At 38.5% G+C, this 15,472-nt stretch overlaps 1 protein-coding gene across 4 annotated transcripts in view; it reads left to right on the forward strand.

Annotated features, from left to right (window-relative positions):
* dzank1 (double zinc ribbon and ankyrin repeat domains 1) overlaps positions 1–15,472 on the forward strand; it is a 113,928-nt gene that overhangs the window by 54 nt on the left and 98,402 nt on the right. The window contains exons 1-5 of one of the 4 annotated variants that reach the window (XM_087991536.1): positions 774–789; positions 4,517–4,690; positions 6,240–6,381; positions 13,427–13,580; positions 14,546–14,675. In XM_087991536.1, the coding sequence (XP_087847662.1) occupies positions 6,273–6,381; positions 13,427–13,580; positions 14,546–14,675 (393 nt within the window). In that variant the 5' untranslated portion in view covers positions 774–789; positions 4,517–4,690; positions 6,240–6,272. Of the gene's footprint in view, positions 1–6; positions 790–4,516; positions 4,691–6,239; positions 6,382–13,426; positions 13,581–14,545; positions 14,676–15,472 lie in introns of those variants that run through there. The other 3 variants (XM_087991535.1, XM_087991534.1, XM_087991537.1) reach the window with 3 other exon arrangements.

Below are 15,472 nucleotides of genomic sequence, written 5' to 3' on the forward strand. Positions count from 1 at the left end.
GTAAGCCTATTTTATTATAATTTCTTGTTGTGGGATTTCTAACCGTGTTAAAATGGTGAGAGACTAATAACTAAAGTTAGCTTTCTGTGATGATTTTAGTTTATAAAATGCAACGACTTCACGCTATATGAGCGGCTAGGTAGCTGTTTTCCTGAAACTAACCCGAGCACCATAACTCAGATATCAACATTGTGGACTTTTTAAATTTAACCACGCATTTTCCCTTCACCTGAAACTATTTCTGCGGAGTCTGACATTTTAAAAAATTATTTATCACAATCCCATTTGGAAGTTAGTCCGAAATCTGATTCTGCCACCCTTTCAGGTTAATGCATTTCAGATTTGAATTCTCAAGTTAAAAGATGGGACGAGGAACAAAGATTTTTTGGGGGAATACAAATAAATAAATCACTGGTAATCTAAAGATTGATCAAAAAAAGTATGTTTTAAGGTATGATTAGATTAGATTACATTACAGTGTGGAAACAGGCCCTTTCGGCCCAACAAGTCCACACCGACCCGCCAAAGTGCAACCCACCCATATCCCTACATTTACCCCATACCTAACACTACGGGCAATTTAGCATCGCCAATTCACCTGACCTGCACATCTTTGGACTGTGGGAGGAAACCGGAGCTCCCGGAGGAAACCCACGCAGACACGGGGAGAACGTGCAAACTCCACACAGTCAGTCACCTGAGGCGGGAATTGAACCCGGTCTCTGGCACTGTGAGGCAGCAATGTTAACCACTGTGCCACCGTACCGCGTATGCTATCAGAATATACAGGTACGATAGTAGAAAGAAAGTTGAGTATACCTTGTAGAGATCTTTAAAGTTGTAAAGAAGCTCAATGGGGTAGATGTGGGGAAACTGTTTTCACTTGTGAATGAGGCCAGAGCAAGGGGCAAAAATATAGCCACTAACAGTATTTAGAATAATTTCTTTGAATTTTAAATGGGATGATTGAATCAGATATCATTGATAAATTTAAGAAGTAACTTGCAGGATAAAATTATTATAGTACAGGACAAAGCCACTCAACTCATTATGTCCATGCTGACGGTGCACCATACTGCCATCCCATTGTCCCAAAACCACATCCCCGCACATTCCTCCTTTTCAAATATCCCAATAATGTATAAATGTTTATGGCACAGAAGAAGGCTGTACATCTTTTTCACTTTACGCTGCTGAAAAGTGAGTCAACCTGTCTAATCCTTTTGCAGCACTTGGTCCTTAATCTCTGGAGGTTTCAAGTGCCTATCAGAGACCCTTCAAATGCGTTGAAGGTTGCTGCTTCAACTTTTAGACAATGAGTTCCAGACTCCTACCAGTGCCTGGATGTAAAACATTTTTGTCGTCTCCCCTCCAATCTTCCTAAGAGTCACTTTAAATATATGCACCCCAGTCATAACCCCTCTGCCAAGGACAAATAGGTTTTTCCCATCCACTCTGTTCAAGCCCCTCTTAACCTGTACACCACAATTAAATCTACCGTCAGCCTCCACCTAAGCCTACCCAATCGTTCCTCATAGCTGCAATTTTCCAATTCTGGCCACATCTTTGTAACATCTCCTCTGTATCCATTGGATGGCAGTTATATCCTTTCTGAAATGAGGGGACAAGAACTGTACACAGTACAGTACTCAATTTCTGCTGTAACTAATGTTTCTATATGCCTTCTTAAAGACAATATATATCTGACTCATAATTGATCATAGGGATTTGAGGACATGGGGTAATCAGAGTTAGAGGAGATTAGGGTTAGCAAGTTGTGAGAAGATTTCTAGCTCAAGTTGAGGTTCTGGATGTAGTTTGCTCGCTGAGCTGGAAGGTTCATTTTCAAATGTTTCGTCACCATACTAGGTAACATCTTCAGTGAGCCTAGTATGGTGACGAAACATCTGAAAACAAACCTTCTACCTCAGCAAGCAAACCTACATCCAGAGATTAATGTTGTGTATAAATAAATACTGGTGTAGATCTGGTGAGTCAAGTGACTTGATCCTGTGGTGTAGGTGCTATATAATTGCTGTAGAGAGGGAATTTCAAAGTAAAAAGGTGCAGGTTGGAATTTGATGTCTTCTCCCACTGTCAGATAGTACTTTTTTCAGAACTTACATCAAACAAGAATGGAATGGCGCACATGTTTGTTTGCATTACATTAAAAATATTTTAATCAACTTGTTAGCCACCATATTTTATATTCCAATGAAACTACTTATTTTTATGCAAACTACTATAAGTACAGCAATCACTCTGGTGTGAGAAAATGAGGAGGGATGTACCAATTGAATAATTGTAGGAAAATGAAAGTTTTAGGTGCAGGAATTGGTTGAGTTCTTCTGTAACTAGAGGAGTAGTAACAGTTTCATATGGGAATAGTGGTCTAATCTGCATATGTCGTGACAGAGTATCCTATTAGCCAAAACATCCACCCAATTCAGGGGATAATTTTATTATAGCAAACAGGACCCTATGACCCAAATAGGATACCAGATGTCAAATACAGTCGCACTTCTTGTTGGCCGTTCTGGACACATGATGATCAGTTCCATAGGTAATTGAACCAAAGTTATTTTGTGGGATCCTGAGGAAAAGGAGAGGCAACAAGAATTAAATTGGCCATTGCTGACTTGGGAATCCTCCCAACGATTTGCCTTGCTGTAAACTGCCCAATTCTGAATACAGCAAACTATAGAGGACAACTATTTGGCATCCCATGGTTTATCTGCCAATATTAAACAAGTTTAGAGGACCCGACAACCACCTGGAAAACTCTGGGCAGCCAAGCAGAGCAAGTCAAAACAGATCCATGGGAAAGTAGAACTTTAGAAGCAAGATTAGGACAATAGGCTCTTCAAGCCTTTTCCACCTTCAGTAAGATCATGGCAGATCTAGTTGCGATAGACAATAGACAATAGGTGCAGGAGTAGGCCATTCTGCCCTTCGAGCCTGCACCACCATTCAATATAATCATGGCTGATCATCCTTAATCAGTATCCTAAATAGGAACTCCACTTTCTCATTCCATAACTTGGAATGGGCAGGTTGTCTTATGAAGAATGGTTTTCAGGTATGAAGAATGGTTTTCAGGCTATTCTTGTATCCACTGGAGTTTAGAAAAGTGAGAGGTGACTTGATTGAAACAAAAAAAAGATCCTGAACAGTCTTGACAGGGTGCATATGAAAGGATATTTCCTCTTGTGGGAGAACCTATATTTCAGGGTTACTGTTTACAAATAAGGGGCCACTTATTTCAATCAGAAACAAAGATTTTTTTTCTCACAGGGTTGTGGGTCTTTGGTACTACCATCTTCAAAAAGCAATTGAAGCAGAATCTTTGAATATTTTAATACAAAGATTGTTGGATTCTTGATGAGCAAGGGAACTAAAAGTAATTAGGGTGAGGTAGAAATGTGGACTAATCAAAATCAGTCTGATCTTAGAGAATGGTGGAGAGGCTTGAGGGGACAAGTGAGGGGCCATTCCTGATGAAGGTCTTTTGCCCGAAACATCGATTTTCCTGCTCCTCAGAAGCTGCCTAACCTGCTGTGCTTTTCCAGTAGCACTCTAATCTTGACTCTGATCTCCAGCATCTGCAGTCCTCACTTTCGCCGCCTTGAGCAGCCAAGTGGTCGACCCCTGCTCCTAAATTTGCATGTGTACACCACAAGGTCCCAAGTCTGATTCTTGGCTTCTGTTGAAGTACTTTTAAAAACACAATCACTGTTGTAGGAACTAAGAAATGCAGTAACCAATTTGTACTCAGCAAGTTTCCAATTAAAAAGTGATAATGATCTGATAATCTTTTTGTTAATTTGTTCATGAGGGATAAATATTGGCCAGGATACAAAGGATAACTCACCTGTTCTTATTTACAGTAATGCCATAGAATATTTTATGTCCACCTGAGACAGTAGACAACTGTATTTGAACATCTTATTGGAAAGATGGCAGCTCTGATGGTACAGCACTCTCAGTTCTACACTAAGTGCCATATTGTGTTCATTATATGAATCCATAACTTTTGAGTCAGAAATAAGACTGCTATGATCTGGACTGCACCTCTTTGCAGTAGATAGTACAATTGCATGTTCAGAAATAGCATATTTTGGCTTAAAACTTCAACAAAGCATGAGCTACCTGTTTGGGTGGCTTAGCAGAGCTTGTGGCTCGTTTTAAAGACTCACTGGACTTTGCCGAACGTTGTGGCCAATATTCATCCCAATGGCAAACTTTTAGAATGTGCCACTGTGCTCCACCACTGGTTGGTTCTGAATCTCCGGCATTCTGCCTAGATCAGAGTTCTTAGTCTCTGCTGTCACGTCAAATGGTCTAAGTTTGGGAAGGAACTGACGGGATGGACTGAAATGTAAGCCCTGGACACAACTGTTGGTCTTAGTAACCAATCAGGTCTGAGTCTGGGTCACCCCCATGTCTACCTGCCCACACCTGTGTCCCCTCACCCGCCTCTTCGGCCAGACTCTAACTGCGCGTGCGTCGTTCACAGGCGCCGTTGCTAATGCCGCTGTAAGAGTTGATTTGATTGCTCGTGGCGGTTGCCAGGCGACAAGAGACGGCCCATCGGAGGAGGCATAGCCGCGCAGTGCGGGTGTTGCCAGGAGCGACCCTGTGGTGTTCGTGCAAAGCGGCATCTGGATAGAGTCGCAGAACGCTGTTTCTGGTGCGTTGGTCTATTATTTATGAAGTGCCAAAATGTAATCAGTAATAATTGGGTTATTAGTTATTGACAGGAGGAGGAGGTTTTAATGATTAAATTATTGGACTATTAATCTCGAGGCCTGGATGAATGCCAGTGGGTTTGCGGTGCTGTCTGACCTGCCTGTTGGCTAGCACTGCCTTGCCTTCAGGACCTTTGGAGATGGGTTTTTGGGGATAGTCTATTAAAGGTAAATGAAAGGCCAGTTGTCAGAGGCTGACTGGACTTTTGTTTCATACCCAGGTCTGATACCCAGGGGTGGCTTCTCCTTAGTAGATCATGGTAGGGGAACTCCAGATCAGTCTTGTGGCCCTTCCCAGTAAGCGGGTGACAGGTCCCATGGTAGCTGTCACTATTCTTTGCTTGAGCATTTTAAAAGTTGCTGAGTGGATTGCAGCATTATAGGGCACCTTCTCCCAAGTCTACAACAGTAGGCCTCTGCATCTTTCAAGATGAAGGATTGAGAGTCCACCTGCTGTTCATAATTGGACAGTGATTGTGCCCTTTGTCCACTGTTGCTAGTTCAGGGAAAATCACCATTTGGTGACTGCTTCTCGGGGCCCAGACCTGAAATGCAAAATCCTTACCTTGAATTTAAACCTCCCCATGGCAGCTGGGCAATTTAAATTGTGGTAATTAAATCATTTTGGAATCAAGAAACAGCTATACCCCATATTAGAGCCTGCAAACTACTGCATCATAGTGCAGTATAAATCCATCTGGCTTACTAATATTTTACTAATAGAGAATGAAGTCTGCAGTCTCTGTCCTGTTTAATGTATATGTAGCTCCAGACCCACATAAGTACTGTTGTCTTTCAACTGCCCTCTGAACTGGCCTAGCAAGCCACTCTGTTATTTATAAAATGACTCACCAGAAAGGTAATGAGGGATGAATGAAAATTATTACCTCATTATTAATTATATTCACTTCCTGCATTAATATGAAAAGTCAGAATTATTAATAAACAATCCTATTATTAATTATCATTAGAGTTATAATTGAATCACTAATTAATTGGAGGTTATTTATAATCCATGTAGTTACTGATAATCATTGTAATTTTTAAATATTGGACTTATTGATACTCATTGAGATAACAAATTTTCTTTGGCTTGTGTATGCTATGTATTATAAGTATTCATTATGCTACTAACCATCATTTGATATTAATTAGCATTGTTATTTGAATTCTTTATGAATAACTACTAGTATTAATAATTGGAGAAATTTATTATAGTATTAAATTAATAATTGAAGTAAATGATTATTAACAACACAATTGGGTGTAGATTGCTGGGGTTATTTACAATTTTGGGTTCTTTCTTGCTCATAAATTTAATTATTTGAGTTTGTTTGTTGGTGAGACTCATGCTGTCATTGATAGTTCCTGAATAACTTTGTCCTTTCTTAGAATAACATTTATTTTAACCTGGCTTTCTGGCTGGAGCTAAACATGGTTATGTCACTCATTGATGTTCAGAAGGTTCACTCTCCCATTGTGTTGTCTCAGACCTCATCCTGGAGGTGTCTGTTGTCTAAAGGAATGACAGCCGGATCTGTTGCAGTCCCACACATCATCCCACTGAGGATTCCTCTCCTTGGTAAATTCAAGAATGAAATTGATACTAACACTCCTATCGAACTCAAATCAGGTAATAAAAAGAATGGTTTCTTGACTATAGTTGATATGGAGTGGTTTCTAACATTGTGAATGTTTTGGGGCAATCTCAGTATTAGAATCACAGAAATATATTTGCTTCCAGATGCAAAGGTCACTACTTTTTCAGTCAGTCTTTTTGTGCTCTTCCAATTTTAGCCTCTTTTGGGTCACCAGTTTTTATTGCTTCACCAACAATGGCTGAGCTTTCAGCTTCTACTCCCTAAACTCTGGAATTCTTCCCATAACTCTCTGCTTCTTTCTCCTTCTTGAAAGATCTCTGTTAAAACTCACTGGTCCAAGTAGCTCCTCTGTCTTGGTGTCAAATTGGTGTCTGATTGTTTCTCTGAAGTACTTTCAAATCTTAGAATAGTACTGCATAGAAACAAGTGACTGTAAATCATATCCCAGTTGTTTCAAAGAGCAGCCCCTTAACCTTATCCCTTAGTCTTTTCCATAACCTGCAATTTGTTTTTCTTCCAAATATTTATCGAGTTGCCTTTTGATTGCCAACACTAAATCTGCTCCCTATTATGGTACACATGTGTTCCAAATCCAAACTAATCTTTGAATAAAGCATTGATTCCATGTCAGCTCTGGTTCTTCTATCAGTCAGCTTAAATCTGTGCCTGCTGGTTATTGACCATTCAGTGATTGGAAAATGTTTTTGTTTCCTTGTCCACAAACCTCGTGATTTTAAACAATTTTGACAAATTTGTTTAAAAACAAATCTGCAATTTTGAAATTGTGCTGTATCCATGGGTCCAATGATTAATATCTATTTAAAACAGCGATGATCCATGCACTGACCACTGAGAACTCCACTGTGAACCCTCCTCCAGTTTGAGAAATAGTCACCCACTATAACTCTGTTTTCTATGCCATGACCAATCTTGTAAATGGCACTGCTATCACTTTTATCCTATGGGCTTCAGTTTTACCAACAAGTCTCATACTTAATCAAGCATTAGTTGCACTGCCAACATCCACCTTCTTGGTTACCTCATGAAAAATCTTAAACAAGTTACTCAAACATGATTTGTCATTTACAATTCCGCATGGGCTCAGCTTTATTAGTTCAATATAAATGTACTTTCTTGTTTGCAGTTTTTGAGAAGATTTCTAGCTCAGGTTGAGGTTCAGGCTGTAAATTTGCTTACAGAGCTGGTAGATTTTTCTCTGATGTTTCATCACCAGGCGAGGTAACATCGTCAGTGAGCCTCTCTTCAAGCGCTGGTGTTCTGTCCCGCTTTCTGTTTATGTGTCTTGGTCTATTACAGTGGGTGATATCATTTCCTGTTCTTTTTCTCAGAGGTTGGTAAATGGGGTCCGAATCAATGTTGATGCAGTTAGCCCACAAACCTACTAACACACTGAAACAGTTACTGATGAACGTAAAGAGCCCTGTACCAACAACCAGCAAAACAAATGTCACATACAGTACACTGCAAGGACTGAACAAATGCTACATCGGACAGACAGGCAGTAAACTCACCACCAAGATACACAAGCACCAACTAGCCACCAAAAGACGTGACCAGCTATCACTAGTATCCTTACACACAGATAAGAAGGACACCACTTCGATTGGGACAACACATCCATCTTAGGACAGGCTAAACAGAGAGACACATGGAAATTCCCAAGGCTTGGCATTCAAACCAGAACTCTGTCTTTAATCACATCGATTTGGACCCCATTTATCAACCTCTGAGAAAAAGAACAGGAAATGATATGACCCACCTTCACAGATCAAGACACATTAATAGAAAGCGGGACAGAATGCCAGCGCTTCAACGGAGGCTCACTGATAATGTTACCTAGCATGGTGACGAAACGTCTGACAACAATTACTAGCTTAGTGAGCAAACTTACAACTTTTACTTTGTTGTTCTCTAATGATATTCCTGAGCATAATTGACAGGTGTGACAAAGATTGATAGCTGATGATGGCTGTGCTACCTGTGCAGCTGAACAGTTCACACTTGTTCCAATACTGTTGCGTGCTTAGAAGTTAGCCAAAGATGTAAATATAGGTATTTATTAAACTAAATGTCAGCTGTGGCTCAGTGTAACACTTTCACCACTAAATCACAGCATTGTACCCTCATTGTCACTGGAGGGAGATAGTTCACTGGGAGTGTGAGCATAAAATCTAAGCTGTTGCTTCAGTGTTGCAGCAATAATTAAACTGAGACCCCTTTAAACCTATTGGGACATAAAGCAATCCCATATCACTGTTTTAAATATTGAATCTATTGTTTAACCATCATCTTTTTAACAAAAAGGAAAGTTGATCTGGTTATTATTATACTGCTGATTTGAGAATTTAATGTATTTAAATTGGCTGCCCTGTTTCCTACATCACAGCAATGACTTCTTTTCAAAATGTATTCACTTGGGAGTGATGCATTTTGGGAAGCTTTCGAGGTTGTGAAAGTCACTCTTCAGATGCAAGTCTTTTGTGTTTGAAGTATTATTTACCTGAGCAAATAGACACCTCTGTCTGGCCTAGAAACACAAAATAGGAAGTACCCCATTTTAATAGCTACTCCAACGTTTAATTTGTAGTTCGTAAGAAGGAAAGCAAAAACAACTAAATTGCTCTGAATCATTTTCACCAGTTTTGCTCAATTGATAAAATTGTCATCTCTTTGCTGGAAGGACATGTTTTCAAAATTTTCATCAGTCATTGTGCATGGAACCTCAACTGCAGCTCAGTAATAAGCTGAGAAAATCTGGCCACTGATATGCTAACCATTATGGTAATGTGGTGCGATGAGAACAATCTCTCAACGTCGTCAAAGCTAAGGAACTGAACGTTGACTTCAGAAAGAAAGCAGGAGAACACGGTCCCATCTACGTCAACAGAACTGAGGTTGAAAGGGTAGAGAACATCAAGTTCCTCAGAATTATGATAACCGACATCCTGGGCTTCCATTGTAGATGCAACTCTCAAGAAGGCACAACAACACCACTTCCATCCTTGGACTCCATTTATGCAGCTCACTGCCGCAGAAAGACTAGCATCATCATCAAAGACCCATCGCACCCTGGTAATGAACTCCTACAACCTCTTCAGTCAGTCAGAAGATATAGAAGCCTGAACACACAGACCAGCAGGTTCAGGAACAATTCTTCACAGCCATTATTAGACTGATGAATGGGCTGTCTAGCCTCCTATAATACTGATCTTGCTAACTCTGATCTTGCCTAGCGCACACCCTGATAATATTTAACCAGTATGCCTCTGTCTAAGTCTTTTTGATCTGTACATCCTTGATTACTATAATCTGCTTCTATTGCTCGTAAACAAAATTTTTCACTGTATCTCTGTACATGTGACAATAAATCAATCAATGTGAAGCATTAAGCTGATGTCTGACTGTGTTCATGGGTACTAGCAATCCCTTGACACTGTTTGGTCAGCACCAAGTTAACTTACTAGTTCTCTACAATGTTCTTATTGTCAATAAACATGACACAAAATGAACAGATTAGTAACTTATTTAATCTAATTTGCTGTTTATAAAAATCTTTTCTATGCAAAGTATTTGCTATGATTATTCACCTAACAATGGTGGGTTCATTTCAGGACAGAAAAACTTATTTGCCTTTCATAATCTCAAGAAATGCTAAAGCTTTTCATTGTCATCAAACTGATATTGAGTTTGCAAATGTGGTTGGAAAAGAGCAAGTAAATAGAACAGGCAACTTGCACAAGCAAGGTCCCAGAATTAACAGTGTGGTAATTTATTTTCTTTTGTGTTATTGCTTGAAAGATCAACATTGGTGAAGATAATTCTACTGTTTTGAGACCAGTAGAATAGGACCAGAAGTAAGCCATTTAGCCTATCAAATGTAGTGCTTTGTTCAATGTGATCATGATTGATCTGATGATTCCTGCCTTATCTCCATAACCCATAGTTTCCTTAATGATTAGGAATTTCAGTCTTAAATATACTTAATGACATAGCCTACACAGCTCTCTGCAGTTTCCACAAATTCTTTACACAGCTCTCTCCACAAATTCACTCCTCTCTGAGAAGAAAGAAACTCCTCACCTCTGTCTAAAATGGACATCTCTGAGAGTATGTCCTACACTTCCACAAGGGGCAACAATCTCTCTACATCTACCCTGTCAAGCCCTCAAGAACCATGTATGTTTCAGTAAAGTCTCTAATTCTTCTAAACTCCAATGAGTACAAGCCCAAACTACTCAACCTCTCCTCCATCTTGATTGACCTAGTAAACCTTCTCTGGATTACCTCCAATGCCAGTATAACTTTCCTTTGAAAAGGGAACCAAAACTATTCATAGTATTCCAACTATGGTCTGTCTTGTGCTGATGTAGACTTAGCATGACTTCCCTATTTTTATACCTCATTCTCTTTAAAATAAAGGTCAGCATTCCATTTGCCTTCCCTATTATCCACTGGACTTGGATGTTTTAATTTGTGATTCAAGCACTAAGACATCCAAATCACTCTTTGCGGTAGCTTTCCGTCTTTCTCCATTTTAAATAATATTCATCCCTTCTATTCTTCCTGCCAAAGTACATAAACTCTCATTTACTCACACTATATTCTATCTACCAAGTTTTTACCCACTCACTTAACCTATCAATATCTCTCTGTAGACATCTTGTGTTATCCACACTACTTGCCTTCCCTGCTTGTGTCATTGGCAAACTTGGCCATAGTTCATTTCTGTCATCCAAGTCATTAATATTCCTGTAAATAACTGTGTGGTCTCACCAATCCCTGTGGCATTCCACTTGTTACAGGATGTCATCTTGAAAATGTCTCTTTATCCAAATTCTGTCTTTTAGCCAATCCTCTATCTATGCTAATATTCTAGTCTCAACACTCTTGACTTTGATCTTATTCAGTAATCTTATATATGGAACATTATTAAATGCCTTCTGGAAATCCAAGTAAATTACAGCTACTGCTTCCCATTTATTTCCCCTTCTTGTTAGTTCCTCGAAGAACTGTAATAAATTTGACAGGCATAATTTCCCCATCATGAAATTATGCTAACTCTGCTTTTATAATTTTATGTATTCTAAATGTTCTGCTGTTGTATCCTTTTATAATAGAATATAACATTTTCCCAATGATAGTATTAAGTTAACTGTCCTACAGTTATTTGTTTTTTGTCATGCTCCTTTTTGTAGAAGATTGTTACATTGACAGGTTTCCAATTCTTTATTCAGAATTTAAGAATTCATGGAAGTTTGCTACCACTGTATCTACTATATCTGCAGCTACTTGAATGCAACCCATCAAGTCCAGGGGACATTTAGCCCTTAGTTTCCAGAGTACTTATTCTCGTGTGATCATTATTATGTCTATTCCCTTCCTCTCCTAAAAAAGCCTCATGACTATTTAATATTTTTGAAATGCCATTAGTGTTCTCTACTGTGAAGACTGATGCAAAGTATTTATTTAACTCCTCTGCCATTTTTAGCCCCCCCATCATAATTTCCCCAACCTCATTCTCTAAGGTGTCTACGTTTCCCTTTCCCTTTTTTAAAGAAACCCGTACTGCATGGTTTTGTATTTCTTTCTAATTTGTCATTATAATTAATTTTCTCCCTCTTGTTTCTTTTTTGATCAGCATTGTTGGCTTTCAAAACTTTCTCAATTCTCTGATTTACCACTAATCTTTTCCACATTGTATATCATTTCTTTCAATTTGATCCTGACCTTAACTTCTGTGGTTAACCATAGTCAGTTTATCCTCCTTCCTCGCTGGGATATATCTTTTTGAAATAGTGCAATATGATCAAAACCAGAGAGTACAACTGTAGCCTGGTCTGAAAGACTGACCTTTGACAGCATTGGATTTTGTGCTCTGGTTTCTGGAATAGAACTTATAGTCACAATGTCCTGAATGAATGTGAAAAGTGTTCCCTGCAGCTGCAAATGCCCTTTAAAAAGAGTAATAAATTAGGCCTGAAGTTCTTTTTGCGACTAGTTATGTTTACACTTCTCCATCATGCAATGTACAGAAGGAACAGTTTCCATATATGGAGATGAGATGATATATCTGTCTGTCCAGACTGAAACTCTGGCTTCAAAATATAATATAATGCTTAAAATCAGACTATAGAATAATATACAAAACAAGAGCTTTAATATTTGATTAGAACTGAAATGGATTGAAATTTTCATTTTAAATTAATGTGGGAATGCAGCATGTTGACACGTGCAGGGGTAAAGAAACAAATTCTGAGGCAGGAATGTTGCTGTTGGATATTATTGAACTTCACCCAATATACAAATGCTTTAACAATGCTTTATAATCAGGAAGTGGCAGGTTGAAATACTGTGAATTGATCAGTGTAAGAAGCTTAAATTCCATGAAATAAACACTTGCAAGGAAACGTAAATCAGCATATCTTTGTTTACTTTCTACCATGTGGCAGTTATTGTTCTAACAAGTCCAGCATTGTTAAAAGGAAGTTGTTTCCACAGTGATTTGAGCTCTGCACTTGTTTGGAATACTTTGCCATCTCCAACCAGTTGTCAAATCTTACAACTGAGTTGGAAGCCATTCAGCCCACATTGCCTGTGATGGCCTTTTGAAATAAGTATCCTATTAGTTCCATGCCCACTGGCATTTTACCATAACTCTTAATGTTTCCCAATGTTCAATAGAAAATTGATCCAGTTCGCTCTTGATAGTAACTGTTGAACCTGCTTCTGAAACCTTTCCAAGCACTGTATTGCAGATCTGAATAAAATACCACATTATAACAATTTTCCTTATTCACCTTTGGCTTGTTTGTCAGTTATCTCACCCATGATCTACAGCTACTGACAATCTGCTAGTGGCAACTGTTTCTCCTTATTTACAATATCAAAGCCATTCAGATTTTGAATACCCCTTAACTTGCTCTAAGGTGAGTAATCCCTGCTTTTCTCATCTTTTAATTCAAGTTGCACTTAAAGGTAAAAAATCTTTTAGAAATTTCATTCTAACAAAAGCAAACTTCTGAATGACAATTTTATTTTTCCCTTTCTATTTGATAGACACCCCTGATGTGGATATATACTACACAGTAAATGGCAGCAGACCTCAATTCTTGAAGAAACCAAGTTATGGGGAGAATTCAACCATAAAATACAGAGAACCATTCACATTGCAAGCAGGCAAAGGAATCATTAAAGCTTATGCTGTTTCTAGGTAAATCTCCCAAATGTCTAAAAGAAAAATTAAAATAATTTGAAATTATTTTATATTGATCCAGAAAATCATACAGGACAAAGCAACTCATTTGCCTTGTTGTGTCCATGCCAGCTATGTGCCAAAACCTTCCACCTAATCTGACTCCCTTACTCTTTTTCTGTATCCTCTCATTCTTTTCCCTTTTCAAGCACATATACAAACTCATTTTAAAAGTTACTATTAAATCAGGATCCATCATCCTTTTAGGCAGGGTATTTCAGATCATCATCATTTTCTACGTAAACTAAAATCTCTGCTCACTTTCGTTTTTCTGCCAATAATCCGCAGTCTGTTTCCTTTGGTGGTGATCCTCCTGCCAGTGGAAAGTTTCTTCCTTTCACCTAAAGCAAAATCCTTAAATTGTGAACATCCCTGTTAAATCTCAGTTGTCTCAAAGAACAATCTCAGCTTCTTAGTCTCTTTATGAAACTGAAGTCCCTAGTTCCGTGTACCGTTTTAGCAAATTTTCTCTGCATCCTCTCCAAGGCTTTGACATCCTTTCTAAAACACGGTACTTGCAATTGGATTCAGTGCCCCCGCTGAGACTTAACCAGTGATTTATAAAGGCTCAGTATAGCTTCCTTGTTATGTATTCTTTGAATCAATTTATAAAGTCCTGGATTCCATATGCATTTTTAAATGTTCCAAATTGGTCTGTCACATTGAAATATTTGTTTATAAAGTCCCACTCCTATTGCCTCTCAACCTGTATATTCTGTGTTCCTGCACAACTTTTGTAATTGTAAGATTTTCCTTACAATTACATTCCCTCATTATTCTTTCAGAATGTATTATCTCTTCATTTCTACATTAAATTGTGTCTGCCTTCTCTCACACATTTAAGCAGTTTGTCTGTTCTGAAGCTTGCTCTGCCTATGACCTCACCAAGTTTTGTCATCTGCAAAATTTCTGTTGACTATTAGAGATGGTCGAGAGAGTGGTGTGGTGACCAAGGTGTTTTTTGTGGAGTATATACAGCCCAATGCAATGGAGATATTGGAGGATGATGATAAGAATTTCATACAAGATTATGCAAAGGAGCTTTCCAGACAGGTAAGTATATGTAGTAACATACTGTTGATAGGTCACATGTTCCAAGCACTGGAGTGAGATTTGGGTAATCCTGAACAGGTTCATAGAAGTTCATTAATTCGTTGCGTGAGTCGAAGAATGATCCATGAGAGATTCTTCTAATGTTGGCTTCATGAAGGTCCACCTTGTTGGAATAGTGAAAACCATAAAATTGTAATAGCTTGTCATGTCAGTACATAGGAACAGGAAAAGGCGAATTAATCTTTTGTTTCCCTTTTCTGTTAGGCTATGACCGTTCTACACCTCAGCTTCATTAATCTGCCTCCTTCACTTTATCATCTTGCATTTAGTGGCTTCTGAGGCAGACAGAGCACATGCATTTCCGTAGCTCAGTTTCCCTGCTACAATCAGTCCAGTTTCCCAATTTCCTGAATGATCAAGATCTAACTTCAAGAATTTAAAGAAAGAGATAATTTATAAAACAGCTGATGAAAGTGTGGTGATAGGGAAACACTGTTGTAATTATTTCAATGGCATTAATAATGGATATTTAAAGAAGAAGCCTCAACGTTGAAAGCATCCAGTTTGTTTCTTTTTATCTGATTAAATCTTCCAGATTCAATTTAATCAGTTCAACCAAAACACGCCCACATTGTGGACAACATAGATTTGATTTCTATAATGTGTTTCTAGGTTAGGTGGGTACACGTGTTCTGTACTATCAATGAATAAGGAGCACTATGGGGCAAACATAGACTGAACATGATTTACCCATTTTCCACAATGTAATGAGATTATGTAATGTGATCTTGGCTGAT

This window comes from Chiloscyllium plagiosum, unplaced genomic scaffold, assembly GCF_037043375.1.
Source record: "Chiloscyllium plagiosum isolate Xiang-an unplaced genomic scaffold, Cpla_swu_hap1 HiC_scaffold_10, whole genome shotgun sequence".
Classification (NCBI taxonomy): domain Eukaryota; kingdom Metazoa; phylum Chordata; class Chondrichthyes; order Orectolobiformes; family Hemiscylliidae; genus Chiloscyllium; species Chiloscyllium plagiosum.